Source organism: Aspergillus ibericus, assembly GCF_003184845.1.
Source record: "Aspergillus ibericus CBS 121593 unplaced genomic scaffold BO80scaffold_5, whole genome shotgun sequence".
In the NCBI taxonomy this organism is placed as follows: Eukaryota; Fungi; Ascomycota; class Eurotiomycetes; order Eurotiales; family Aspergillaceae; genus Aspergillus; species Aspergillus ibericus.
In genome coordinates, this window is record NW_020292103.1 from 295,111 (window position 1) to 322,491 (window position 27,381).

The window sequence follows — 27,381 nt, forward strand, 5'->3', positions numbered from 1 at the left end:
AATGTTTAGGACTGTAAAATAGTGAAATGTGATAGACCACGCACCAGATGCCAAGCCGCTTTCCCCGAAGCAGAGCTAGAATACGGAGATACCGTAAGTTACTCGGACGGGGCGGAAGCCGGGCCCAGCCACTGAGTGGGAAACACGGAGGCCCGGCTATGACGACAGTGAAACGCGTGCGGCCCTTATCGATTGCCTGAACAGGAATGGTCGACCCGCCAGCGTGTCCCCAGTTGACGGCTGAGTCAGCAGTCGAGATCCCTCTGGAACTTTTGCAGGCAAGTTTGCGCCCTGATTTCGTTCAACTCGCATCTTCAGGCGGGCTCACGGCCAAGACGCACTTCCCGGCCTGGGTTCTACACATTCCCCATGTCTACCGCCATGGATCTGTCCCGGCTAACCCGCCCCGCGATCCTCTGCCAGTGTTCGCGATGCTCAAGTTCGCTGGCGGCGCTGGAGAACGAGTGGGCCAAGCTCTCGAATTCTTACTTCATAGCAGCTGGGTGGCTGAGCGTCGAGCTGCATCGCATTTCCATCTCCTCGGATAAGAAGCAAATACCGCAATCTTCTGAACTGAGCGTTCTGCAGGGCCGGATTCTCCAGGAGATCTCCTGTAAACTCTGTCAGCAGAAGTTGGGAGTTCTCTGCTCGCTGGACAATGGGTAAGTGGGGAAATGCTGCAAAGTCTTATGTTTCAGGTCTCCGATTAACACAGTATCAGCCCTAATATCTTCTGGAAGCTATCGAAGGTCTCGTTCCGGGAAATTGTCACCATGCGCACAGTCGAGCCCACATTCAAGGATGGATCGCTCGAACGCCTCCTATGTCCGACCCCCTCCAGACAAGACCGAACCCCAGTCCGCCCGGGAGCCCTGATACCCACCGGGTCGACGGAGATAGACCCCTACAGCATATCCGTGGAGCAACAGATCCAGCATCAGGGGCTGAGCCTCGACCATATCTCTTGTTCCGTCAGCAACCTTCACGATACCATGTCCGAATTGAAACACGCATTCACCGCTCTTCGTATCGAATTGAACGGTCCGGGTCGGTTCGGGCCTGAGATGGGCACTCCCGCCAGCAAGGACATGATGATTGCTACGGTGTTGAAAGAACTCCGATCCAAGTCCGACGAAATCGAGAGACTGAAGTTGGAAAACGAAACACTCAAGCTAAAGAACCGCTACGCGGAGGAACAATCTGTCAAGCAGCAACAGCAGCCACCGCCACCCTTGTTGGGAGACACAGGGATGATTCCGGAAGTTCGCAGTCCAGGTCTGCTGCAGGGAAGCAGGAAACGGCCTTGGCCAGATTCATTCCCGAGTGGTCGCACGCAACCTATACTGGACTCATTCGACGGCGACTCGGACAGCATCGCAGACTTCTCCTTGGAAGATGACAGCATACCTCCAGTGAAGATCCCTCTCAAGGATTCCCAGTCGGGTTCTACAACAGACAAAACACAGGAGCCCACACCTTCAGATTCTTCCCGATCTCGCATTGAAATCAACCCGTCACCACAGCAGACCCCCAACAATGGGAACGAAATGGACGAAAACCACGATAGCGCGACGAGCACGCACCGGGAGGCCATCGTGAAACGTCCCCGCCTATCCCAGACAGCCGACAAACCCACGACGACTGGAAGAAAGGTCGGACGACCGCCGCGCAAATCATTCAGCCAGCCCTCAAAACCCGACATCAACAACATCCAGAGCCCCAAACCAACACCCCTATCCGAGCAAAACGGCAACGCCAACAAGGACTCCCAGCCTGCTGAACCAAGCCCCAGCGACCTCCGCACCCCGAAGGAAACCCGGCCCGCGCGCTCGCGAAGCCTGCGCAGCCGATCTCGACCTCCATCACGGCGCCAATCCGCAGCGACTGCAGAAACCCACCTACCGGAGCCGGAGCAGATCCAAAACGACAGCCCAAACGGAGGTGCTCCAGACCAGAGTGAACCACACCTACAACAACCATCACCCCCACCCCTCCACGTGGGCAAAGAAAACTCACACATCCCCGCAAACGGCATCCACAAGCCCGAAACACGAGAAAAGCGCAAAGCACAATCCGCAGCGCGAGATATCATGGTACGATTAGCGATGCAACGCGAGGAAGCAATGGAAACCGAGGATTCGCGCTGAAGGCGGAAAGGAAAGTTATACCTGGAAGTAAGCAAGCAAGCTAGACTGCCCGCCTTCACACTTCTTCTACCAATGTATTATCTATCTTGATTGATGTGACGTGACGTGACCGTCCTCTTCCTCTTCTATGATGTGTCTGTACAAAAAGCGCCCCTTTTATCCGTCACGCAAAAGTGGGACTTTTCTACTACTTTTCTTCCCTTCGCTTTTTTCTTTATTTCTTTCACCTCACCGGGCTCTAAAAGTGCTGGTCTAGTTTTGTTTTGCCAGATGATATCCCCCAGTTGGTCTGGTTCTATCCAACCCAAGCAATCCAATCCAATACAAAGATGTTCTCATTCCAGAATGGCCGTACCTGTTCCATATTTAGGTAGGCATAGAGTAAAAAGTAGATAGTACTACCACTCAGTGGAAGTACTAGTAGATCGGTGATGTGGCCATGAGCGGGGATGAGTGCATCCAATTAAAGCATGGGGAGATTCCGAAAGAGCCCACGGAAGGTATTTCTGAAGAGCGCACCAGCTCTCAACCACCATGCACTGTACCTTGACCCCGGTCTGCTACCTGGTTAAAAACAGCTTATGGAGGAAAGTAACAAGGCGAGAGTTAAGGCGTTATTTACTTCACACACATAAACCCACAACCTTCTCTAGCGCGCTCACAGGCCTTCTTGAGTGCCTGTTCCTCGGTGTCGGTCCACTTGACGGTCAATTCATCCCACGGCTTGCGGGAGTTGAATTCCTCGCGGAACGTCTTGTGCATTGCTTGGAGGCGGCTGACTTGGCGGGGGTCACCGGTGCCGGAGTAGACGAGGAAGAGTGTGCAGGGGGGCAGGGATTGGTAGATTTGGTGGATGCTGGAGACGGTGCGGGACACGGTGTCGGACAGATTCCGAGTGGCTTCCTTGGTGGTCGGCACCGCAGCGGAGGTCGGCGTGGTCTCCTCGGGTGGGGGGACGAGCGTCGTCGACTCGTTGGCGTTGTTGGGATCGGGCAGCCGGTTGCACCATCCGCGATACACTTCCAGTTCGCGCAACCGTGCCCAGGTGAAGTCAACCCCACCGCCAGGAATGGAGGTGTTGCTCGCGTCGCCGTTGACTACGGAGGAGATGCCCTTGACTACATCGTTGTCGTTGCTGCACCCGATGGCCACAGTCGCCTGCGATCCGAAGCCGCGCTCGGGGTTACCCCAGTCGACAACGGCGCCTGTGCGGCCTTCGTTGTTCGAGGACTTTCCTGAGCGCATGGAGCGTGCAAGGCGCTTAAAGATGCTCTCGTTGGAGGCCTCACTGGTGCCCCATCGCTCGCCCTTTTCACATTTCTGCTTCACGAGCTCGAGCACAGCGCGCGCATCCTCGATCGAGTCATGACCGGTCTGGCCTTTCTGGATCTCCTTTCCGAGATACTTCTGGGTAAGCCACCTCAGACTGCACTTGAGCGGAGGACCGCGAGGATGGGGGTAGATGAATGTGGTGTCGACAATGAAAGGGTGCGTAAGTTTCAAGGCGTTCAGGTCGGAATTGAGGGAGTGGCCGACAAGAATTGAACGGGGAGAGAGAATGGAGAGGAGCTTCTGTTGGATGTCCGCGAGGCTGGTGGTGACAGGATCTAGTAATTCTTTCGTGATACCGGAAAATCGAGTCAGATAATCGATGATGGGTCGTTGGGGTTTCACCAGCTCATCTAGTACGACTTCACCGTCCCAACGGACCATGCTGATGCGCGTGAGCTCGGATTGACCGCCTTCTGTAACGCACATCTCGCAATCCAACGCGAACACATCCCGACCTGCGGTCATGCTTCCTTGTTGAATTTCCGAGTCCGGGACTTTCCCAGCTTCCAAGCTCTCAACATGGGTATCGACCCATCCGTCTTCAATGGACTGGCCAGCTCGCTTGCGGCTCTCCGCCAGAGCCAGCTTTCCTTGTTCTGTGGCGAGCACGGCTGGGTGAAGAACGTAGTCATTCTCCTGAAGATCTTCCACGGAACTGATGAAAGTGGTGATCGGAGTGCGCTGGAAGACAAGATTCTTGTCCACCCTGGGCGGTTTCGCTCCCTTTGTGTTACTGTCCTTGGTTTTGGGCAGCGCAGAGAGAAGAATCGCCTGGAGCGGGGAGTGAATCTTATTATACTTGGAATCGCCGGGGGCTTTCACGGGCCAGGCGTGAGGGAACATATCCGCTAGAGGCTGTAGGGGTGCTGGAAGGTCCCCACGGGAAAGAGGACGGGGATTGAACCGATGTGATCGGTCCTCAAGCGGCAGGCCTTGTTTCCAGCGAGCATAGTCTGCCGCTCTGGTATCCTCCATCGCATTGGCATCCGCTAATTCCTGCTCCTTCTCCCCAATGGACGCCTTCTCATCACCGACAGCGTCCACATCCAAAGAAATTGACCCATCAAACATCCCCAATTCCAGGCCAGGCACCATCAGTACGACAATCTTCCTGACGTGACCGGAGTGCTTGACCGAAATCCATTGTGGTGCGATGCCATCAGCGAAGCAGTAGAGTAGCAGACTCTGGAGATCCGCAATTCGAATGGATGATTGCAATCGACCTTCAACATAGGTGAGGACCGGATATTTCGTCTTTTCACCATCCACACGCTTCTTTTTCGATACTCTCTGCACTGGCATGTCATCTTGCGCCTTCCGTGTTTCTTCCGATGAAGTAACACTGTCGTTTGGTGTCGATTTGTCCGAATTCAAGATCGCAAGCGTTTGAGCCAAGCCAAAGCTATTCGCCGCATCCGAGGTATTCTTGACCGGTTCTTCGTCATCGGAGCAGCCAGCTTCTGTACGCTTGCGCTTAGCTCCTGCCATTTTGGATGGGCTGCGGCGGCGGCAAAGAGCAGGACGATGAGGGTCGGGACTCCGAAGGTGTGCTAGCTGCAGAGGAACCTACCAGGTGCGTCCGCTGTTCTTCCGATATCGCAGCGCCAGCTCACACGGATGCGAAGTGATCTAGACAAGGATGGGGGATTGCCGCGACTTGAAGATCGACGGAGGTCGCGCGACGAAGAATCCCGACGACTTTTGAGGCACGTGATGATAGCCTATCTGGTTACCATACCGTACGGGTGACATGCAGGGCCCCGGCCCATCACCGATTGCGTGCGCGCAGCTTGTTCCTGCGTAAAGTGGCGGCACTCGCCTTGAATACCCAATTTTCATGGTCTACGGCTCAGCAACAACTTCTCTTGAGCCGGCAATAATCGTTGCAGGTGACTGCCAGCAACCTTGGCAGCTCATCAGTGCTGACTTACACTCGGAGCGACCGATTCTCCGTCTTACGTCCTCTTACGCCGAAGATCGCAGGGGATAAAGCGGGTAACGATGGTGTAATTACAAACGCCCCGATGGGTTCGATCTGATAAGCGGCCAAAAATTCGCCATCGGTCAGCGATCTTCCCTTCTTCTCCTCATCTTCTCTCCATTTCGGCCAGACCGCGGGGCACATCGTGACTCCTTTCCTTTACTTTTCTTCGTTTCTCCCCAAACCTCCCTCGCTCCCAGATCCCCCTCTTTTCTATACACTCAGCCATCTATATCAGAATTCCCCCTCTATCTTCATTTCACGAAACGCCAAGTTTTCCCCGCCTAACCCCCACCCCAGTCACCATCACTATGTCCGCCCTCGTCGAAGTCGCCTCGGAGGCTGAATTTCCCAACATTATCTCCTCCCTTCCCCCGTCATGTCTGCAGGTTCTCTACTTCCATGCTCCCTGGGCCGCTCCTTGCGCCCAAATGCGCGCCGTCCTTTCCGCCCTCGCCTCGCAGTACCCCGCGACCACCCCCCCCTCGATCGCCTTCCTTAGCGTTAACGCTGAGGAGCTTCCTGACATTTCAGAAGAATATAACGTCACCGCGGTTCCCTTCGTGGTCCTCGTTCGTGACAACCAAATCCTCGAGACCATCAGCGGCAGTGAGGCAATTCAAGTGCGCGATGCCGTTGAACGCCACGCCGGTGCCGCCGCCGCAGACGGCCTCCCTAAGACCACCACCATCCCGCCCCCATTGACCGCCGTCCCTCGAGAGAACATCCCCACCACTGCTACGCAGGCGCCTGCGAACGGAACCACCGCCGCTCCGGCATTGACCCCCGAGCAGTCGAAGGAGGCGTTGTTTGCCCGCCTTGCAGAGCTGGTGAAGGCTGCGCCGGTGATGCTGTTCATGAAGGGAACCCCGAGCTCGCCGCAGTGTGGGTTCAGTCGCCAGATCGTGGGCATTCTGCGTGAGCGAAGCGTCAAGTACGGCTTCTTTAACATTCTGGCCGACGAGGATGTTAGACAGGGGTTGAAGGAGTTTGCCGATTGGCCTACTTTCCCTCAGTTGTGGGTGGAAGGTGAGCTGGTTGGTGGATTGGATATTGTAAGCCCCCTCTTTCCCATGGTCTTCCCTCTTCGCGTCCCTTCTCTTGCTATAGTGACGAATGTGATGCTAACGTGAAAATAGGTCAAGGAGGAACTCGAAAATGATCCAGAGTTCTTGGGTCGGTTCTCCGTTAACAAGGCTCCTGCTGTCGCTTAGGGCTATAGAATATGTCAATAATATTAAGGGTTTGCTTGTATTGGGTAGTACTATCTCTTTCCTTTTCTCTTTTCTTGTGTGATTCTTCTGGCAGTAATTACTGCAACCTCGATTGTTAGAGCTTGACATCTAGCGGGTCCTCTATCTTGATATCTATATCTATTTTTTCCTCGGTTACTTTCTGTTGATCCTGCTCTACTGAATGATGTCTGTGCGTCATGCATGTATGTCATGGGAGATGTTGAGATATGAAATGAAAATCTGACAGAGCGTTATGGACTAGACTGTTTCATTTAGTATCACGCATGCGACTCATGTATAGGCTGGGGTAGACGAGCTATGACTGTATGTAAGTAATATCAGTTCTTAAGTGCGAGGGTCCAGGGATCTATAGTAGATGGCTACCAGTCCCTTATCGTGCTCGTTCATACAATAAACCGTTTATAGATTCGGTTGTGGTCGTGTCTAGAGTTCAGTCTCTTCTACCCTACTCTCTACATCTCCACAGTTTGGGGTATGTGTTTGCAGAAGTCTTGAACAACAATAAAACGACATCTTCATTGACATCCGTACCAGCCAGCTAACATCAGACACTGCTGATGTCAAACATACAGCGAGCATGCGCTATCTGATCGGCGTGCCAGACAGTCTCTTGTCGCCGCCTTCGTAATCAGGCCGTAAGGCAGCAACCGAGGCAGAACGAGAGTTCGGAGTTCTTCCATCCATGCAACATAGATTTCTCCCTGAACTGAATTTCCATCAATAGGAAAGTCAAAGCCACAAAATCACTCGATGCCAGTCACATCGTCACCAACAGAGCACCAGTCAGCGGAATCATCCATCCTGCCAACAACGCGTGGCTATCTGTAGATACGATGGTCACCCGTCTTAATCTCCGGAGTCCGTCCGGAGAAAAGCCAGTCACACGTCATACCTGAGCATCATTTACCCTTTTTTTTTCTGCCCGTTGCCTTCGGGATCCCCCAACACCACCATGTCATAACCACCACCCCAATGCCAACCCATTCATAATCCTCTACAAATCTCGACCTCGCATACTCCCATACAACTACCAACTCGCCTCCATCGATTGACCATCCACCGTCACATGCATGTCGGCCGGGGGAGAACACCTCAAGGATGAGGTACGCACCAGTCTCCCCGAGCCCGCGAATCCATCCATCCAGTCAATCATGGCAATGACATGACCTGGCGCCCTGGCTCCATTTTAATTCCATCAACTTGCGCACGCTAACCACCACCATTCCCACCAGGGCACACGACGCCAAGTCGTCCTGGCAGGTGGAATTGCCGGTCTTGTGTCACGGTACGCTCCATTTCCCATCACCCCCTTGCGATCCCCCCTCCCACACCCAAGAGCCATCCTAACATCTATGTCCCCCTAAACTTCAGATTCTGCGTCGCGCCCCTCGACGTCGTCAAAATCCGCCTCCAGCTCCAAATCCACTCCCTCTCCGACCCAATCTCCCATCACAATGTAACCGGTCCAATCTACAAGGGGACCCTCTCCACGATGAGAGCAATCATCCGCCAAGAGGGTATCACAGTACGTCCTCTCCCGCATCCCCTTCCCCTCCCTCCACGGCGCTCCCCAATCTCACAAGTCATGAATGAATTCAGGGCCTATGGAAAGGCAACATCCCCGCCGAACTAATGTACGTCTGTTACGGAGTCATCCAATTCAGCGCCTACCGAACAACCACCCAAGCGCTCGCACAACTCGATCCGCATCGCCTCCCTCCATCCCTGGAATCCTTTGTCGCCGGCGCAGCTGCAGGCGGCCTTGCTACGGCATCCACGTACCCGTTAGATCTACTGAGGACGCGCTTCGCTGCGCAGGGCACGGACCGGGTCTATACCTCGTTGTTTTCGTCGGTCAGGGATATCGCCCGGAATGAAGGGTATAGGGGTTTTTTCCGGGGCTGTAGTGCTGCGGTGGGGCAGATTGTACCATATATGGGGTTGTTCTTTGCGACGTATGAGACGCTGCGGCCGCCGCTGGCGCAGTATCAGGATCTGCCTTTTGGCTCCGGGGATGCGGCGGCGGGAGTGATTGCGAGTGTGTGTTCGAAGACGGTCATGTTTCCGTTGGATTTGATACGGAAGAGACTGCAGGTGCAAGGTCCGACGCGCCATTTGTACATCCATCGCAATATCCCCGAGTACCAAGGCGTGTTCAACACAATGGCGCTGATTCTACGGACTCAGGGTGTGCGGGGACTTTATCGCGGCTTGACTGTCAGCCTGTTCAAGGCTGCTCCCGCCAGCGCAGTGACCATGTGGACCTATGAGACTTCTCTGCGGCTGCTCCAGGATATGAACGTGGCTACGAGCAAGGACGATTGAGCACATATTGGCTCCGCCATGATGATACCTATTTTGTATTATATTGGATAACATATTAGACTTTTCGATATTCCATACTGGATACCATTCTTGCGTCCTCTCAAGAGACAGACGAATTCATGTGCTCATATTTTCTCACGGCGGCTCTGCCGATTCATTATTGGGTACCAGCTCAGGAGACAAAACAACGCTAGAGACGCACGAACGGAAGGGGTTGTCGCGAATAGAAGGACAGGATAGACACAATTTAGGCGAGAGAGTTAGACAGACCAAGAAAAGAAGCGGCCAAAGCACCACGAGCCAAGAGGTGCGAGAAGGATTAATACTCAGCCTCTTCCTCACCCTCCACCTCGGCGTAATCGGTGGCAACCTCCTCGTAGTCCTTCTCCAGCGCAGCAAGATCCTCGCGAGCTTCGGAAAACTCGCCTTCTTCCATACCTTCACCCACGTACCAGTGCACGAAGGCGCGCTTCGCGTACATGAGGTCAAACTTGTGGTCCAGACGACCCCAAGCTTCGGCAATGGACGTCGTGTTCGAGAGCATACTGACGGAGCGGTCAACGGGGGCAAGCTCGGTGTCAGGAACGCGGACGGGCTTCTGGTAGTTGATTCCCAGTTTGAACCCGGTAGGACACCACTCAACGAGGTTGAACGAGGACTTGGCCTTGAGTGAGGCAATGGCTTGGGTGCAGTCACGGGGTACCACGTCACCACGGTACAGCAGAGCCACTGCCATATACTTACCCTTGCGAGGATCACAGACCACCATCTGATTGTTCGGCTCAAAGCCTGCAAGCTACTGTTAGCCACGCAACAACCCCATCCTTCAATAATAGTAGTACTAGGAGGGATACGTACACTGGAAGGTAAGATCCTGCACCTTGAAGCTCTCGTGGGAGCTGCGGCTGCTCGAGACCACAGGTGCGTACGAGATCAAGGGATAGTGGATACGAGGGAATGGTACCAGATTGGTCTGGAACTCCGTCAAGTCCACGTTAAGGGAACCATCGAACCGGAGACTGGAGGTGATGGAGCTGACGACCTGGGCGATCAAGCGGTTGAGGTGCTCATAGCCGGGACGCGGGATATCGAGGTTCCGACGGCAGATGTCATAGACAGCCTCGTTGTCCACCAGGAAGGTGCAGTCGGCGTTTTCAATGGTGCTGTGAGTGGACAACACGGCGTTGTAAGGCTCAACGACGGCGGTCGAGACACGAGGAGAGGGATATACTGCAAATTCAAGCTTGCTCTTCTTCCCATACTCGGCGGAAAGACGCTCGAGCAGCAGAGCACCAAAGCCAGACCCTGTACCACCACCGAATGAATGGAAAACCAGGAATCCCTGTAGGGAAGAGCAATTATCTGGGAGACATAAGCCTAGTCCACGAAAGCGGTCACATCAGGGGATTGGAACCTACCGGAAACACGACGGATGCGATCGGCAACTTCTTCAACGAGCTCCTTTCCGATAGTGTAGTGTCCACGAGCATCTGCCATGATCAGCTTCCATGTCCAGATCTAGTGGGATGAGAATCGTACAGTTGTTAGCCGCGTCTTCCTTTCCACTAATCAACATTTCAGGGTGAAAGAGTTGACGGTATTTGCCGGTGCGGATCTCATCGACAGGCTATATCCATTGTTTCAGCATACATCTCGATATACTTACCCCCTTTGGGATAGGGGAATCATACCGATGGGTCCAGATCAACAAAAATGGAGCGCGGAACATATTTGCCATTGTTGGTCTCGGTGAAGAAGGTTTCAAACGAACCGCCCGAATTGATTGCTTCAGACGCCTCAGGATTAAGTTGACCATCTTCCTTGAGGCCATGCTCCAGAAGGTACCTGTGTAGAACACAACAAGCTCAGTATGAGGTCGGTTTTAAGAATGCTGGCGGGTCCGGGGTATACTAAAAAGCGGTGAGGACGTACAGCTCCCAAGCACTGTTTCCAAGCTGGATACCAGCCTGGCCAATGTGGATGTGGCAGATCTAGATGGATATAAAGAGTTAGAACAAGCAAACTTTCATTTATGTTCAAGAGATTGCATGAGGATTGATGGGTGAGGTCGCGAGTCTATCTTCTGCGAGGGGGTAACAGTGCGGGGAGTCCCAGGTAAATAAAACGGGGTCCATACCTCGCCGCGCATGTCGAGAATGAGTCCGGTTATCGATGGAAAACGACAGGAACTGGCCCAGTAGATGTAGGATAGAGATCGTTAGAGTGGGAGCCACAAGCAGTAAGTTGGAACCCGAAGAATGATGGAGAAAGCAGAGGAAGTGAAGGAAGAAAGGACGAGGAGTTGCTGGAACGGCTGGAATGGATGACAGTGACCGGGAAGGCGTTGGTTCTTGCCGGTCCCATAAACAAGCCTCGCTCAGCCAATCAGCAGCCTCCCTTGTCCCCTGACCGACTGATCAGTCGATCATGGAACCCCTCCCACCTTCCAGTTCTCAGTACACCGTAAAGCGGCCAACAAACGGACATGGCACCTGGGTTTATCGATTGCGGCTTGTGAGACAATCTTCGTCTTTTCTTTTCCCCTTCCTCGTGATTCAACATCTGGCTATTCCCACGTGTCTTCTGCCGTGGAATGCGGGGAAGCTGCCCTTTGATTTGAGGTATGTGACAGTGGTTGGCCTGCACAGACCAGGAAAGCTGAGACGATGCTTGGTTGCAGCATCTATCAAAGAAGGAAGATGGAAATACTCGACGAATCTATTGGTTGAGATAATAAGACATGCTACCTTTCGACACAAACTAACCAGCCGTGCCATAAGCGTCACTGCTCGCAAAGAACAAGGTTTGATGAGAGCAAAGCCAGCTGAGACATGATAGGTACCGCCTCGAGCTGGTCAATAATGGTCTTGTTGATGCATCGTTGAGTACTGCATGCGGCTGGGCAGTATGGGAAACCCTGAAGAATATCACCGTGCCATGCTATTCTACAAATATTGAGCCATTGCCGATGCATGTCGCTCTGATGGGGTCAACCTACTAAGTACCGTTTGATAGCATTCGACCAGAACCCACCAACTCCAGTTTGCGGATATTCTAGGCCTCATCAGACAACCTCGGGGATCTTCAATGAAATGGCGGGGCAAGACACGTCAACGGCGGGGTGGTGAATTGCCAATGAACTTTTCCCCTGGCGGAAGCGATGATGTTGAGCGCCGATAGCCCAATTAAAAATAAACTGTTCTTTGGCAATCGTTTTGACATATGCGGAAGATTTGACGGGTCAGGGTACTCTGTACACCCATGGTACACAGTACGCAAGATGAAACATCGACATTCCATCTTGGCAAATGCACAAAATTCACCGGGCGCTGTATTCATAGAATTACTTATTCGCGGAGAGGTGCATTACAGAGCCACAAACTACATTGTCATCATTCATAATATGCAGTCTTATTAATCTGTCAACACCCGGAGCAAAGGATCGGCTAGAGGACGCTAGCAGGTAGAAATCAAGTACTGTGGATTCGTCCAGGCTTAGTGTCAAGTGCTAGTGCTGAAGCTATAGGCCTGCACTGACTCGGGTCTCACAAACCATAACAGGGCTCTTAAGATGAATGACAGCCACGTCGGAGATGAGATAGACATACACAATGACTAGTCTTGGTATATCAGAACAGGTGAAACATAATGTGCTCGGTTGTCAAAGTTTCCGAGCACAAAACAGAGATTCTACATCATCGTCCAGGGTACCGCAGCGAGGACAGCCGGGAGTGCCTGAGGTGGCGTTTCTTGGCGGTGGCCATTCAGCCTTTGGGGGTTTGAAAGCTGCCGGAGCAGTCCGTGCTGTGCTCTCCGCCGTCAACGGACTGATTGGCTTTGCACTCTCGACCATTGCGTAGTAACAGATGGAATACATTGGTTTCCCAGAGTTGACGTGTGTCTGGAACCTTCCCACCCTCCCCCCGTGCGATCGATGACCCTGCAGCTGCAGAGCAAGGTAGGCGTGGCTCTATCGCTATTCGTTACTCCGTGCTGCGTGAAGAAGTAGAGTGCCAAGGGCTCGGCCAACTCAGGAAGGTATCGCGCTGAGACATCGCACTAAAGCTGCAACGATGGAGAACTAATCCAGGTAGTTCGGGTTAGCAGCAGGGTGCTCTGGGTCCCAGAGTTTTCTTTGGACTCGTTTGAAGTTTCTAACGTTAGACCACTGGCCCCACCAGGGCCACTGGCCAGAACCGATGCTGAGAGATGCCCACCCACCGGATCCATATCGATCTCGGAATTGGATCGCAGAGTGACCGCCACCGTCTGATAACCGCCTTTGCCCGATAATTGGGATCGCAATGGTGTACGGTATGTGTCGTTGGATGGGCGCGAAGTCGCGATAATGGCAATTAGTGTAACATACAGCGAATACATCTAGATATGACCTTCGCTTCAAGCGATCTGAGGATGGTCTGGACCGTCATACCCTCAGGCATCGAGTCGATTGTCCCGTGCGATCGGCATTCTCTCCCGCATCGATCTCGTCCTTCTCTGCTGCTGCTGGATTGACCCAAGGTCCAGCTGGAGCTGGTGCTTCTCGGCCTTGCGTGGTCTTTTTCTTTCGGCCATTTCCTTCTTACTGCTCTGCTCCCCGCTCTCCTCTTCCTCCTCCTCTTCTGTCATCCCTGCATCGGGCCTTTTTCTTTTGACCCTTCGACCCTGCAACTGGCCTTTTCCCATCTGCACCGTGCAACTAGTGTGCGCTTATCTTCCGTTCCTTTTTCAGCCACCGGACTGGGGCCCATGCATCATTAGCTCCTCTGCTGTCCGGAAAGATTTCCCACCACTGTAGGTCAGTCTTCGCCCTTGCTCGTGCGAATCCTTGATTTCACCATACCCTCTTTGGTTCACAGACAATCCTTTATGATGTCTCGGTTCATCGTTAATCCTTCCTCGTGTTTTTCTGCGTCGATGGGTTTGCGACTTTGCATGTCTCTCTTCATCTATCATGATCTAATGTGGTATACAGTCTGCCTTAGACCAGTTACATGAACAGTACTTGAGCAGGTCAACCCTTCATTCGGCTCTTCACTTCTGTTCCTTGGCCTGGTGCCAACATGTCGACTCCCATTGAAGAGCATCTTGCTCCCCATTATCCGGAAGAGAAGAGGAAGCACAGACTTGAAGATGGGTCTCCGGACTCCGATGAAGGCACATATGTGTACGACAGCTCGAGTAACGGAAACCACCTAAGGGTTGATACCTCGTACGATGAGCCGGATCGAGCTGCCTTGTACTCTCCTGCCACAGCGAGAGAAGAATCCACCCGGCTAGAAGACGACCTGGCAGTTCTGGAGGCAGAGCGAATGGCATCACGTTCCACCCATGAAGGGGAGTCGGAGAAGAGAGTGAATGACGACGGGACATCTATCTCTCGCTCTCGCTCTCGCTCTCGTTCGCGTCGATCCGCAGTCGACGAATTCGACGAGGCCACCAATCCGTTGCATGAAAAAGCCGCGGTGTATAACCCACCGGAAAACCCCAACACCAACATCGCGAGGTTCGTGAAAAGGCTTCACGAGTCTAGTTTCATCATCCGCTATCTCACCTACATCCTACCGCTTGTGCTTATCTTGTTGATTCCGTTGCTGGTCGGCGCACTTGCGTTTCCGGATGCTAACGTTGGTGGTGTTCGATTGGTTTGGTTCTCGGTGTGGTTGGAGATCGTTTGGCTAACCCTATGGGCTGGAAGGGTGGGTCATTGTTCTTTGCTATTCGCTCACTAAGATATTAATATGTTCTTGCCAGATCGTTTCCAAATGCATTCCTATCCCTGTGGGCGCTATTGCTAGTATTTTCACCAACAATGCAAAGAAATGGCGGGACCTGGCCAAGCAATTGGAGCTACACGGAACCTTGTTCTTCTGGTGGCTGGGCGTGGAAATCTCCTTTTTGCCCACGATGAAGAATCACCATGTTGATGGAAGACATGCTACGCGCTCGTGGGAAAACACAGTCAACAAGATCATCATATCTGTCTTTGTCTGGACGATTTTGAACCTCGTCGAGAAATTTATCATCCAGCTGATCGCCATCAGCTTCCACACGCGTACCTATTCGGATCGGATCGAGATCAACAAGTTCCAGATCGGCAGCCTGACCAAACTATATGATTTCTCCCGGCAGAAGATTTCTGCCAAAGATACGGAATTCGAAGAGAAACAGAAGCCCGGTACTAGCACACCCATGAAGATCCCGTTCCACTACGCTGGGAAGGCAGGACGGCTTGCCAAAGGTGCTTTACACAAAGTTGGCGACGTCGCTGGCGCAGTTGCCGCGGACTTTACTGGCCGCACGGCCACTAACAGCAACCACCCTTACCAAGTTGTGCTGACGTTGTTGCGGACCACGAGTGGCTGTCAGGTCTTGGCTCGACGTCTCTACCGGACTCTCGTGCGTGATGGATTTGAAACCGTCTTCTCGGGCGATCTGAAGGAGGCGTTTGATAACAACGAAGAAGCCGAGGCAGCGTTTACAATGTTTGACAAGGATATGAACGGAGACATCTCCATGGAAGAATTGGAGGCAGTTTGCGTGGAAATCGGACGCGAACGCAAGGCCATTACCGCATCTTTGAAAGATCTCGACTCTGTCGTCAGCAGACTCGACAACGTTCTAGAATTCTTCGTGGTTCTTATCGCTTTGATTGTTTTCCTGACCTTAATCTCCACGTCGGCTGCCGGCGTGCTCACGTCTGCAGGTTCCAGTATTCTTGCGCTGTCCTGGCTGTTCTCTGCCACTGCGCAGGAACTGCTCCAGTCTGTCATCTTTGTGTTTGTCAAGCACCCGTTCGATGTCGGTGATCGGGTGACAGTCTATGGTAATTCTGGCGATGCGGGTCTGGGCGACGATTACTTCGTCAAACAGATCTCGCTCCTGTACACGGAGTTCAAGAAGATGCAGGGTCATGTCGTGCAGGCCCCCAACAGCTATCTGAATGGCCTTTTCATCCTCAACCAGCGCAGATCTGGTGCCCTCGCCGAGGCCGTGCCAATTGTCATCAAATATGGCACGACCCTTGAGCAGATCGATGCCCTTCGTCAACGGCTGTTGGAATTTGTTCGCAGCGAATGCCGCGAATTCCAGACCAATATCCTCACTGAGATGCGCGAGGTGACCGAAAACTTCTCGGTCACTCTCAATGTTGTCTTCTTCTACAAGTCGAACTGGCAAAACGAAGGCTTGCGTTTGCAGCGCCGCAATAAATTTATCTGCATGCTCATGCTTGCCTTGCAAGAGATTGGCATTGAGGGACCACGCATGAACCTCCAGGGTGCTCGGGTCGACATTCCCTTCCATGTCGCCGGGTTCCCCTCTCATGTGGCAGCTGCCCCGGGCAGCAGTGATGGTCGGCCTCCGCCCACTCCTGTGCACGAGAACAACTCTCTCCATGAAAATTCCGGCGTTAGCAGCGCTGTGCGCCAGCACTCTATTCTCCGCAAGGGCATGGACACCGCTGCTGCGCGAGCCCGCGGGGATTCCATGCTCACACGGAAGCATGTGGACTTCTCTCTAGGCATGCGCGACATCTCTTCCGGCGACGTTATGGGCGACGTGTTCGAAGACCGCCGCACTCGAGTTGATGACATTGTCCGGATGGCCAACCGGGAAACCACCGAGCGTCGCATCCAGGAAGAGGAAGAAGAGGAGGCTGAGCGGCGGAGCCGTGCATCTATCTCCCACCGACGAAGCGGCTCGAATCTCAGCGTGCCGTCCGCAGCGCGCTCTGGTCGCCCGTCGATGGAGTCTCAAGGTGGTCACAGTTTGTCCTCTGTCAGCCGCGGGCGGTTCTTCCGTCATCGCAGCAGCATCGGCAGCCAAGGGGGAGCTGATCTGGAGCAGGGGCCGTCTCATGGCCAGGATCCTCAGATCCGCGCTGTGTCGCCTGGTGTGGAGGAGAAATGATTTGCCTTGGCTTGATGCGGTAGCCGTTCTGGAAATGACTGCGCGCTTGATCGTCATTGAGTAATTGCTCCGATTCGACATATTCTATATATTTCCCGTACATATGAAAAGGCGGCACCTTCAACAATGGGCAGGCGTCTTGGGATGTTATTGTTGCTTTGCCAGGGGCTAGACTAATAGGGGGGGGGTGATCTGCTTGGCAGTGTCAATCTTGTTGTTTGGATTTTTTAGATCAATATAGACTCAATAATAGTACACAAAGTGTTCAAATCACACTATGCTTGATGTGAATTCAATCAACTTCATGACCCTTCATTGACTTTCCATTTGATGAAGATAAAGCGACATGATAAACCAATTACACGACACTTTCCTTCCCCAACATCACCTCCAACTCATTGAACTGAACCCCACACCCAACAACCTATACAATCAGTACTACGGAGTCCATCCAACCCCAAAAGAGAATCATTATAGTACCTAAAACCTGCAATCCACTCACACCTTGCCTATCAAGCACTCTTCTCTGCCCCCCATACCGAACCGAACACCGCCAGCCCCATTCATACACTACTAACCTTCTCTCTCAACCAAGAGACCACCTGCATCTCTTCTCCTGTATCCGTCTCATCCTAACAGATCTAGCCGAGTACTGTACCGTGCTAACCACGCTCACCATCCACCACTTACCTCGATAAACAAATACCACAATTAGTACTATACAACGTGAGATATATTCCTCAATCGTCAATCCCTCACTCAGCCCCCTAAGCTTCGTCTCATTCTATACCCCAGAATTCCAAGCAGCACCCAGAAACAATAACGACGAAAACAGCTCCCCTCCTTCCAAAGCAACTAAGCATGTACAAAGAATATAGTCACGACACCTAACAGCCCCCTTAATTTATAGGTTAAGCATAACCAATCATCTTCCCCTCCTCCTCCTTCCCCAACACAACTCCTCCATCAAACATCCCCTCAATCTCAACCTCAACCAGATTAAGAAAGCCCCCATAGTAGCCTTACTCGATGCACTCGCCCCAACCCCGCAACCGCGAAATCCATGCCCAAGACGTGGGGGTCATTCCTGAACTGGACGGTTGCGGAAGCGCTGATGGCCCCCGTGGTGAGGTGTTTAAAAAGGGCGTGTTAGCTGATGGGGATAAGGCCGATGAGGGCGACTTTGGGGGTGATATCGGGGGGAAGGGGAAAAGGGTGCGGAGGCGGGTTAGAAGGGGCGTATTGTATGGTTGCTTGAGATGGTTTCTTGGGGTTTAAGAGGGGGAGGGGTTGGGCAGTATTGAGAGAGAGAAAGGGTGGGTGGTTGGTGTGAATGGCTGATATACTAAGCTGGAATCACGGAACTACTGATGGCTCTGGTCGAGGTCTCCGACACATCGTGCGATCAACACTGTACATGGAATAATCTGGCTGAAGTAATGAAGAGAAAAACTAAACTCTTTTTTGAAATCCGGTACGTATAGGTACATACACAATTTTGCGACCAAGGAGAATCGAGATTGAACACAAAAGAAATGATAGACGCCGGGATGATGACAAGAGACGCAATGGAATGATGAAGAGGAGAACACCCGAGCAGGGAAACAAATGAGTGGAACTCAGACAGCCTGGTTGAGAAACAACACTCCCAAACACCCGCTAGCCTTGAAGCGCAGAGCAAATGAAATCAATGATACAACAAAGAGGAGAAGGTGTTCTGACAGAAATCAAGGTCATAAGCATGGAGGAAGATATCGTGGATGGCGGGTAACCGCTTCAAACAACCACGAGGGTCAAGGATGTCCAACACAAATCACAGTAGTCTGCAAGACAGTGACAAGTCTATCTTTCAAGATAAGATAGCAAATTCTATCTCTCTGATGGACAATGGAAAGCATCCGGGTACGGATGGGGTGACGGGGTGTGCAACGGCCGAGGCGTGGCATCGGCATCCAGGTAGTGGTCAATATCGGCTTCAGCCCCAAATTCGGCAACCAAATCGTCACCGGGCATCTTGACACATGGGGTGTCGGGATCTTCGCCGGAGTGATCGACATCCTCTTCTCTGGAAAAGACAATCGGGGGTGTTATATGTCCCATTTTGGGTGTTTGAGTGCTAGCCTCCAGGGCCGGTGTAGCTGAAGTCTCTGCCAAGTTGGGTGAACTGGGTTGTTCTGAGAAGATTGCGGGGAAGTCCGAGCTCAAGCCCAGCTCCAAGACGGGGGAATGCTTGGGACTGTATCCTTCAACCGACCCCTCAATGGCCTCTTCGGGAATCTGAAGATCATCAAACCCACTGCCCAGGCTGGGACTTGGCGGCGAGGGAGAGTCGGTGCGCTGCTCACCACCATCACTGACGCGGTTGGAACCCCCACTGGTGCGTCGCTCCAACGACTCTCGCTCTCTCTTGAGCAGCTCTTCGCTTCCACTGACCACACTGCCCCTGCTATTGGTTCTCATCATCTCTATGCCCAGCTTGGAGCCAGGACGACGAGACCTCTGCCGTGGGCTGCTTGTTCGCGTCGGGGAATTGCCGAGCTCTTCGTCTTCATCATCGCCGGACTCGGCACACTCATAGCGTTTGCGTTCTAACGATTCTCTCTTGGCACGGATAGCTTCACTAGATCGCTGTTTGCGAGGCGTAAGGCCTCCAGGCTGATACATGGTGGCCGGTGCAGAAGTGGCGTGGAGCAAACTTGGGAAAGGCACCGCGCCGGAGCCAGAGGTGGAACCGGCATCGGTCGGTTCTGAAGCTGGCGGCGCATCTTCGGTTATACCGAGGCCACCTTTATCCTGTTCCAGCTCGTCGTTGTGTTGGCTCACAATAACCGGGCCTTCCTCGGGTTTGATCGATTCTATATCGCCAAAGTAGCTGCTGACGATGGAATCTTCTCGACTAGACCCTCGGTAGGAGCTGGAGGGTACATGGGCAAAGCCGGATGATGTTGTTGAACTTGGGCTATGCTCGGCTTGCACAGGATTCTGGCGTATCGTAGGCGGAACAGTGATGGACTGAGAAGGATTGTAGTCCTTGGGGGGAGGCTTCCACTGGCAGAATTTACAGAGTGCCTCTGTGAACTTTGTCAGGGTGGGCGGTTTTTCAATGAGAGCGTCAAAATGATGGGTTTCGGGCAGGTCCTTGAGATAGCCGGTGACCGCAATGATCGGGGTATGCCGGTTGGCACTGCGCGTTTCTCGCACCATACGTGCAACATCGGCTCCAGTTACTTGAGGGAGCTTGAACTCCGTCATGATAATGTCGAACTGGACTTCACTCAAAGCGTAACGCATCGCCTCGGTTCCGTTGACGGCCGTAATAGTTCGACACCGCAGCTTTTCAAAGAGACGTTCCATCACTATCCGAGACACCGGATGGTCCTCGCAGATTAGCACGTCCAGCGGTCGGAAAAAGGGACCTTCAGGGAAATTGATCTGAGACAGACGCCTTGAGCTTTGCCGGCGGCGTTGCACCTTGAGCAGGGCTTTAGTACGCGGGTCCTCATTATCCGACGAGGAAGGTGAGATATCGAACAATTGGCTGCGACGCTTGTAATGACCTGCAACGTATGATTCCTTGGCTAGAGATGACGAGAGATCCCCATCCTGAGAACCGATAGTCTGCGATCTTGCTCGTGACGCAGGAGCACTGCCATGGCGCGGTCCGGAAGGCGTCTTGTCAGGCGAGTGAGCCGCAGCCCGAGTAGGTTTAATAGGAGACGATGATGCTGAGCCAAACTTAAGACTCGCCATCCGACCAGAGTCGACACTAGTGGGTTGGCTGTTTCCTGCAGACTGGGAGTTGTTTGAAGACGATCCCGACGTCTTTCTGCGCTCGTGGTTTTGACCGGTGCTGAATTGAACGAGCAGAGGGGACGAAGGTTGCGATGGACGACTGGGAGACGAATTCGCCTGACTCATGCTGGAGGGGGACGAGGGGCGGTTGCTGCCTTTGGTCTGCGACAAAGTCCGTTGCAAGGACATTGGCAATGGGCTTCCTTCCAGTGAGGGGGCGGGCTGAGACGGAGCTGGCTCCTGTGGTTGCACGTGCCCTGCTTGCTGAGGGCCCTGGGGAGGAACATGGCGTTGCTGCGCCTGCATGGCTTCTTGGCGCAGTTTTTGGATGACATCCTTGTTGGCCTTCTCGAGCATGGGCAGGTTTTTGAATGAGAAGCTACCAAAATCATCGGCCATCGCCGGTTCGCTCAGCCTTCTGCTGCGCGACTCCCGGACGTGGGGTGGTATGTGCAGGGGCATCAACGGCCGCTTCATTGAATTCACTTGCGAGCGAACTTTGAACAAAGCATCATGGGGTCGATCTTGAGGGTATGCCCCGACGGTTAATGGTTGTGGCGGGGGACTTGCATCTTCAAGCTCTTCAGTGAAGGCTTGAAGTGTGGCCCCACGAGCGTCAAAATACTCGGTATCCTCGGGGTTCTCAATATTTGGCACGAATTGGGCCTTGTCTTCCAGCAGGGTATCCCAGTTGACATCTGAAAACCAAGGATGGCTGCGGATTTCTGCTCCCCCATTTGGATATCTCTCATCAACATTGGCACCGATCCGTTCGCGCGGGTTCATAGCCATGAGCTTGTTCATGAGATCAAGGGCTTCAGGGGAAGCCAGCTCGTCGGGTTCGTCGGGCCAGTTGATCCTTCGGTGAAGTATATTGTCAAAGACCTCGTCGGGAGTCTCCGCATTGAAAGGTGGGTAGCCAAAGAGAAATTCAAACATGATGCAGCCCAAAGACCACCAGTCGCTCATCTCATCCTGGCCAACTCCGTTGATGGTCTCCGGGGCTAGATAGTCCGGAGTGCCAACAAAGCGCCGGTTATGGTCGTCGGGATCGAACAGTGCCATCAGAGGTGGCATCATTGACTGTTGGGGCGGGGTGTTGTACGAAAACGAGTTGCTCATGGTTGGCTGAAGCGGGTATAAGTGAGGAGACTCGCCCGCCTCGCTCTGACTTTCTTCTTCAGGCAAATGATGATGGCCGCCCGAGGAAGGGACGGGCACAGGCATCGTACCCGAACTTTCACCACCCTCGTGGAGACCAAGGGTGCGGAACATGGCGTTCAGGCTCTCGCTAGCGCCGCTATCGCTACGGTAGCCCGATGCCCGACGAGAAGTCTGCCGACTGAGTCCGGTCTGGTTGAGGTTGAAGTAAGACGGCTGGGGGATGCTGCCAGCAACGTCGGGAGTAATCAGGGGAGTGGACCCCGGCGACCCGCTGCCTTGGAAATCGAAAGACGCCGATCTGGAGGATGCGATGGACGTTGCTCGAGGAAAGGATCCTTGCTTCAGAAGGTCCGGGGCCGGTTCGTTCATACTCTTCAAGACGCGCTTTTGACGCCCGACCAGGCCCATTCGAGACAAACCGAAATCGGTCAGCTTGAGATGACCCGTCTGGTCTATAAGCAGGTTGTCTGGCTTGAGGTCACGGTGGACGATCCCTCTGCCATGGAGATGTTCCACCCCGAGGACTACTTCCGCGATGTACTTTTTAGCCCAGTCCTCAGGCAACCCCCCCAGAACCTTGACGAGCGAAGCGCAATCTCCGCCGTTGAGATATTCCATTACCAAGTAGAGGTAGTCCTTGCTGGAGAATGTCCAGTAGAGCTTAGCAACAAAATCGCTTTCCCCTTGCCACATCATGATTGCACGCTCCGCCTTGACATTGGTAACCTGATTCTTTGCGACCATATCCGCCTTCTTCAACACCTTGATCGCAAAGTACTCGCTGGTCACCTTTTTCTTTGCCAAGTAAACACTCCCAAAGGCACCTTTGCTGATTGGTTTGATAATCTCAAAATCCTTGATTGACGGCGGCGCGGGTCTCGGCTGGGGCTGGCTGGCGGAGGACAGATGGGGGGAGACGGGCGGTTTCACGAGATCAGAAGACGTTGCGGACGACTGACGGCGATGATGAGGGTAGTGGAGTTGTGCCAGTTCAATTGCATTTGACGAGGGAGAGACTATGGGGGACGGTAAGCTATCGGCGCCGCTCGAGAGACGTGCCCGGGGCATTCGCAACGGAGAATGGGGGCCCGATATGCGAGCCGGAGAATGTTGCCGTCGGGGTGAGCTAGACAGCCCAGGAAGCACCAGACTCCTGCGTTTTCTGTCCATACTGCGATCGGAGGAGGGTGAATCGGTTCGCACGGCATTGGGGAAAGCAGACGAAGGAGCACTGCTATCACTGTTATCCCCCGCGTCAAAATCGAGCATGGAGATGCCGCGCCTAGAAGGCTGCGAAGTGCCGAGCACTCCAGCAATACTCTTATGTGAACGGGGTGTAGGACACTCCATCGGGCTGTTCGATCCGGTGGACACGGCAACTGAGGCTTTGCCTTCGGAAGAATGGCCTGAATGGAACCGATCGGGCGAATTGCGCATCGACATCGTGAGAGCGGACATTGGAGGCGGAGGTGCCGATTCTCGCTTCCCGTGTATTATCGGACTATGTGCAACCACAGCGGGGTCGGGTTCTGGGGGAGAATCATCATCTGAAGCGCTAGAGTCGCTTAGCTGGCCGGCCGCAATTCGCTCGGCCTTGCTCAGAGCTGCAGTGATACACTCCTCCACCAGAATTGTGTATTCAATCCGAATCCGCTCCGCATACTCGACGATTCTTCTATGACGAATAACGGCATCGACTTTTGCCTTGGCCACTTGTTCGGTATCTGTACACAGGGCCGCGAGACCTTGCTCCTGCTCCAGTGTATTAGAACTGGGCGACTGCCACTGGAGGACCTGAGAGATACGAGATTCCGACTGCGGTGATAAGGTCCGGAAGTCATCCCCATTATCCGCACGGGTCTCCTTGATCATAGGCATGTTAATTTCCAAGGCGGTATCGCAGAGATCGAGGATCAACTCAACGACACGAGCCAACGGACGCCGCACTGCGAAAGACCGGGCGCGAGCATGTCCGATGCCCGAAGCTGAATGGTCTCTCGATCTAGGTGGCGTGCCAGGAGCCGAGTTTGAGCTGGATACCGAACCCGAGGATGGCGCTGAGGCAGCTGGAGACGGTCCAATAGGCAGTCCTTTGTATTCCGGCTGGGTAACTGGGGGGGGGTTGGTCTCCCCGAGCACCAATGGCCTGCTCTGCCTGGCCTCGAGGGCATCCAGCACCTTGACGATGGCATGGCGGTGCTCATTGAGGTTTTCCTGGGCTATTTGCACGTCCATCTCGGCTCGATGTTCCTGAAGACAGAGGTCTGAATGTTTTTCGAACCACCAGGGCGTGATCTGCCGTTCGCAGATGCGACACAGCACCGGGTTCGGGGCTGGATGTTTCGAAGGATCGGGTTCACTGGCAGCGGCCTCCGCCAAAGTTGTCAAGTAGTTTGCTAAAACTTCCGCTCCGACGCCTAAAGATTCTACCAGCAAGGGAGGGAGGTCAATGGTGACTTCTCTGGGTTCGGTAAACGGTCGCAACATCCACATGGTCTGCATTTTGAGAACGTCAATTATTATTGGGTATTCTGATTCTAAATGCTTGCAGTGACTTACATGCCCAACCCCATCGGCGGTACGGTCAAAGACCATGATTCCTTGTCCTTCCAGATGTAGGACATCATGATGTCGGTTCTCCTTCTCTGGCAAGTCTTCCTGGGATTCCGCAGTCTCCGCTATTCCAGTAGTCTCTTCCTCCATCTCCGCAGCAGGTCGTGGCTCGGGCGAGTACTTCAGGACCGATTCGGGGCCCATCTGGACGGCAAAGCGAATGAAGCGACTGCGGGAGTCATCTTCCTTCATACTCTCTATCGCATCGTGGAAGACATTCTGGTTACCGACCACGATCTCCGATATCATCTGCCCCTCTATTGACTCCGGAGATGTCCCCACGACCTGTTTCCATGACGGACTCACCCATTTAACACGACCATCGAGGTCCAGATCCACAATGACGTTCAAGGTCTGCTCCGCCGCCTCCTTCAGGTCTTCGCGCTCCTCTCGCATGTTATCGACGCTGGAGGAGCGAGAGGGAGAGAATCTCGGATCGACACTCCGGGCTTCCTGCCGCAAGGCAGTCACGGCCGGAGGAGCAAGATATTGGACATCGTCTGTGCCATTGCCCGCCATGCTGAACAGGCAACGCCGACCGGAATACCGAAAAGCGGACCCGAGGGGAGGGAGGTCGAAAGGCGGATGGGCGCAGCACGTAAAATCAAGCGAAAGGTATTGTGAACGGTGAGCAGCTCCAAGCAGGACCGTCTGCCAGGCAGAGCGGGTGCCCTTTGATTGTAGGTTATGAATTCATCCGCAGCATTAATTGGCCATGGCTGGATAGCGGGGACGTAGAGGGATGAGAGAGCAAAACAACCCTATCGCAACAGAGAGACGAGGGGCACCTGAGAGTCCGAAATACTTCCTTGCCTGATCCCGAAAGAAAGAAACGAGAAAAATCTCGTGATCACGTAAGGACAGCAGAGGGAAGCGAAACGAAGAGGGAAAAGCGGCTATGCGGGGGAATGGCGCGACGGAGCGTCAACGCGCAGCCAGGGTGATTGACCGAGTCAACCCCCCGAACGAGGTCGACTAAAGGCAGAGAATAAAGCGGGTGGGGGAAGCCAGACAGGTGTGGGAAAGAGAGAAGAGCGACATAGAATGAACAGAGACAGTCGGCCAAGAGGATCAGATTGGGGGACGAACAAGAATTAAGAGAAAAAAAAAACAATAAGGAAAAGGCACAGAAAGACGGCGGGCAGATCGGTGGGAGGTATGGAAGAAGTAAGTTGAGAGAGTGAGACTGTATGAAGGGAGAACGTGAGTACGGAAAGGTTACCTGCCCGGTACCCAAGGTCCCGAGGACAAGCCCCCGAAGGTTGCAGGCAGGCCAGTGCGGCGGTGTATGGTATGGTAATCGAGGCGGGAAAAGCAGCAGCGGATATCACAAGTGGAGAGGACCTTCAACCTTCGGTTGAAGGGACACAATCTGGAGTCTGGATGGGATTTAGGTTTCCCGCCTGAAACCATCACCGCTCGAGGGGGGCTGGCCGGGTTTGACCTCGAGGGAAGACCGTTGGAGCCGTCCCAGCCGGTGGAGAGCGAGCATCAGAGCATGATTTGCGAGGACTGTACCATCCCCCGTTGTCAGTCAGTATCTAGTCGGTACTATGACACTGCTTTTTTTCTCCCTATCAACGACGTAAATTCCGATCCACTCCCGATAATCAAAGGCTTTCCCTGATCGGCCACTCCATGGATCTTCATTCTCCTCTCTGACACCACTATAATGTGTCTCTGCTACTCGCACTGCCGTACGGGTTTCTTACCGCCGGCCAGGAGAGAGTGGCTCCATCTGCAAAGATGCATTAGGTTACGGATAACAGACTAACAGTCCACTAGACCTCTCAGAGGAGCCGCGGTGGATGCCCGGACGCACCCGTGGTATAGGCATCTAGCCACTAGCTACATCACCCTAACTGTACCTAGCTGTTACAGTTATCTAGGCGCTGCCATCATCATCTGCTCTATTCTCGTCGACTGGCTCTTCTAAGCCACGGGCAGTAGTTGATCCTGGTCCGAGGCGAACCCCCCGACCGTCAACACGGCTCGTTCCTCACGACGCCCTCGTCTCATTTGTTGTGGCCTGACGATTATCGGTCGCCATTAACATCATCGCCGTCATCGTCGCCCAGGAACCGACCCCCTCTCCAGCCATAAAAAACGCAGCATGCCGACCTCGTACTTCCCGTGGGTCAGATTGCGCGGTTGCTTTTTTTGGGGGGGAGGTCTCGATCCCTTTGGAGGGAGGTCACTCCGAACCACACACGACAGCATCCGCAGCCACGAAGCGCCACTCCAGACCCGGTCTCAACGGTCGGGCCATTTCCATTTGGCGGATACTTCGATGGCTTTCTGTTCTCGAAGTCCCGTGCAACCTACACATTTTTCCCCCTGCCCTCCGCGGTCGCAATCTAGAAGACCCTGTAGACTGGTGCGATTCTGCCCCCCCGGAAAGGATGCCAACGAGTGAGCGAGAGCGACCGACGGCGTACGTGTGTTTCCTGCAGCGAGCCAGTGCACCAATAATCCAGCGGGGAAAGAACCACCAGGACGTCACCGCCCGGCCAACTGCCTATCGAGATTAGCAGATCCAGAGTCTCTGCTGGCCCGGCTCAACCATGGATCAAGCTCCCCCAGACCCAGCGGATATGCTGCTCACTTGACTCTCCCTTTGCCCCATCCGATACATCATTCAAGCCGGGACAGGGGCGCTAGAAATCCGGGACTCAACTTCGGAAAGCAGCCCTCATCCTGGCATCCTGACTGGGGTGCCGCTGGTAAGCGAGCAGCTCGTCTGCAGAGTTACACGCAGCTCGGGATGCGGTCGGCCATTGGCCCGCGACCGATCATAGTCTCAGCCCTGGATTCCGAGCCCTCGATCGACTCAACGATGGAATCCAATATCGAACAGCCC

The 27,381-nt window shown here is 53.7% G+C and overlaps 7 protein-coding genes across 7 annotated transcripts; 4 read left to right on the plus strand and 3 right to left on the minus strand.

Moving 5' to 3' along the window:
* Positions 1–320: 320 nt before the first annotated feature.
* Positions 321–2,470, plus strand: BO80DRAFT_373934 (uncharacterized protein). Its single transcript, XM_025716578.1, has 2 exons — positions 321–662; positions 722–2,470. Exons 1-2 carry the CDS (start codon positions 370–372, stop codon positions 2,145–2,147), a joined length of 1,719 nt encoding a protein of 572 aa, XP_025578944.1. The 5' UTR covers positions 321–369; the 3' UTR covers positions 2,148–2,470.
* BO80DRAFT_204702 (RNA exonuclease) lies at positions 2,457–5,342 on the minus strand. The gene has a single exon (XM_025714243.1). It carries the CDS (start codon positions 4,965–4,967, stop codon positions 2,766–2,768), a length of 2,202 nt encoding a protein of 733 aa, XP_025578945.1. The 5' UTR covers positions 4,968–5,342; the 3' UTR covers positions 2,457–2,765.
* A 429-nt stretch (positions 5,343–5,771) lies between these two features.
* On the plus strand, positions 5,772–6,665 carry BO80DRAFT_336006 (PICOT family protein; the record flags this gene model as incomplete). Its single annotated transcript, XM_025715193.1, has 2 exons — positions 5,772–6,515; positions 6,600–6,665. Coding segments are annotated over 2 exons (810 nt in total), but the record flags the coding sequence as incomplete, so codon positions are not given.
* A 986-nt stretch (positions 6,666–7,651) lies between these two features.
* BO80DRAFT_398972 (thiamine transporter TPC1) lies at positions 7,652–9,041 on the plus strand (the record flags this gene model as incomplete). Its single annotated transcript, XM_025717453.1, has 4 exons — positions 7,652–7,819; positions 7,949–8,001; positions 8,088–8,241; positions 8,316–9,041. Exons 1-4 carry the CDS (start codon positions 7,787–7,789, stop codon positions 9,039–9,041), a joined length of 966 nt encoding a protein of 321 aa, XP_025578947.1. The 5' UTR covers positions 7,652–7,786.
* Positions 9,042–9,052: 11 nt separating this feature from the next.
* On the minus strand, positions 9,053–11,321 carry BO80DRAFT_421883 (tubulin alpha chain). The gene is made up of 7 exons (XM_025718708.1): positions 11,179–11,321; positions 10,974–11,032; positions 10,733–10,886; positions 10,581–10,668; positions 10,460–10,531; positions 9,900–10,403; positions 9,053–9,830 (listed from the first exon to the last, which is right to left on the minus strand). Exons 1-7 carry the CDS (start codon positions 11,188–11,190, stop codon positions 9,361–9,363), a joined length of 1,359 nt encoding a protein of 452 aa, XP_025578948.1. The 5' UTR covers positions 11,191–11,321; the 3' UTR covers positions 9,053–9,360.
* Positions 11,322–14,104: 2,783 nt separating this feature from the next.
* Positions 14,105–16,952, plus strand: BO80DRAFT_431780 (Mechanosensitive ion channel family; the record flags this gene model as incomplete). Its single annotated transcript, XM_025720764.1, has 2 exons — positions 14,105–14,740; positions 14,796–16,952. The coding sequence occupies 2 exons, from the start codon at positions 14,105–14,107 to the stop codon at positions 16,950–16,952; spliced, it is 2,793 nt and encodes a 930-aa protein (XP_025578949.1).
* A 1,647-nt stretch (positions 16,953–18,599) lies between these two features.
* BO80DRAFT_204841 (protein kinase RIM15) lies at positions 18,600–25,389 on the minus strand. The gene is made up of 2 exons (XM_025714244.1): positions 24,468–25,389; positions 18,600–24,404 (listed from the first exon to the last, which is right to left on the minus strand). Exons 1-2 carry the CDS (start codon positions 25,038–25,040, stop codon positions 18,822–18,824), a joined length of 6,156 nt encoding a protein of 2,051 aa, XP_025578950.1. The 5' UTR covers positions 25,041–25,389; the 3' UTR covers positions 18,600–18,821.
* Positions 25,390–27,381: the final 1,992 nt, after the last annotated feature.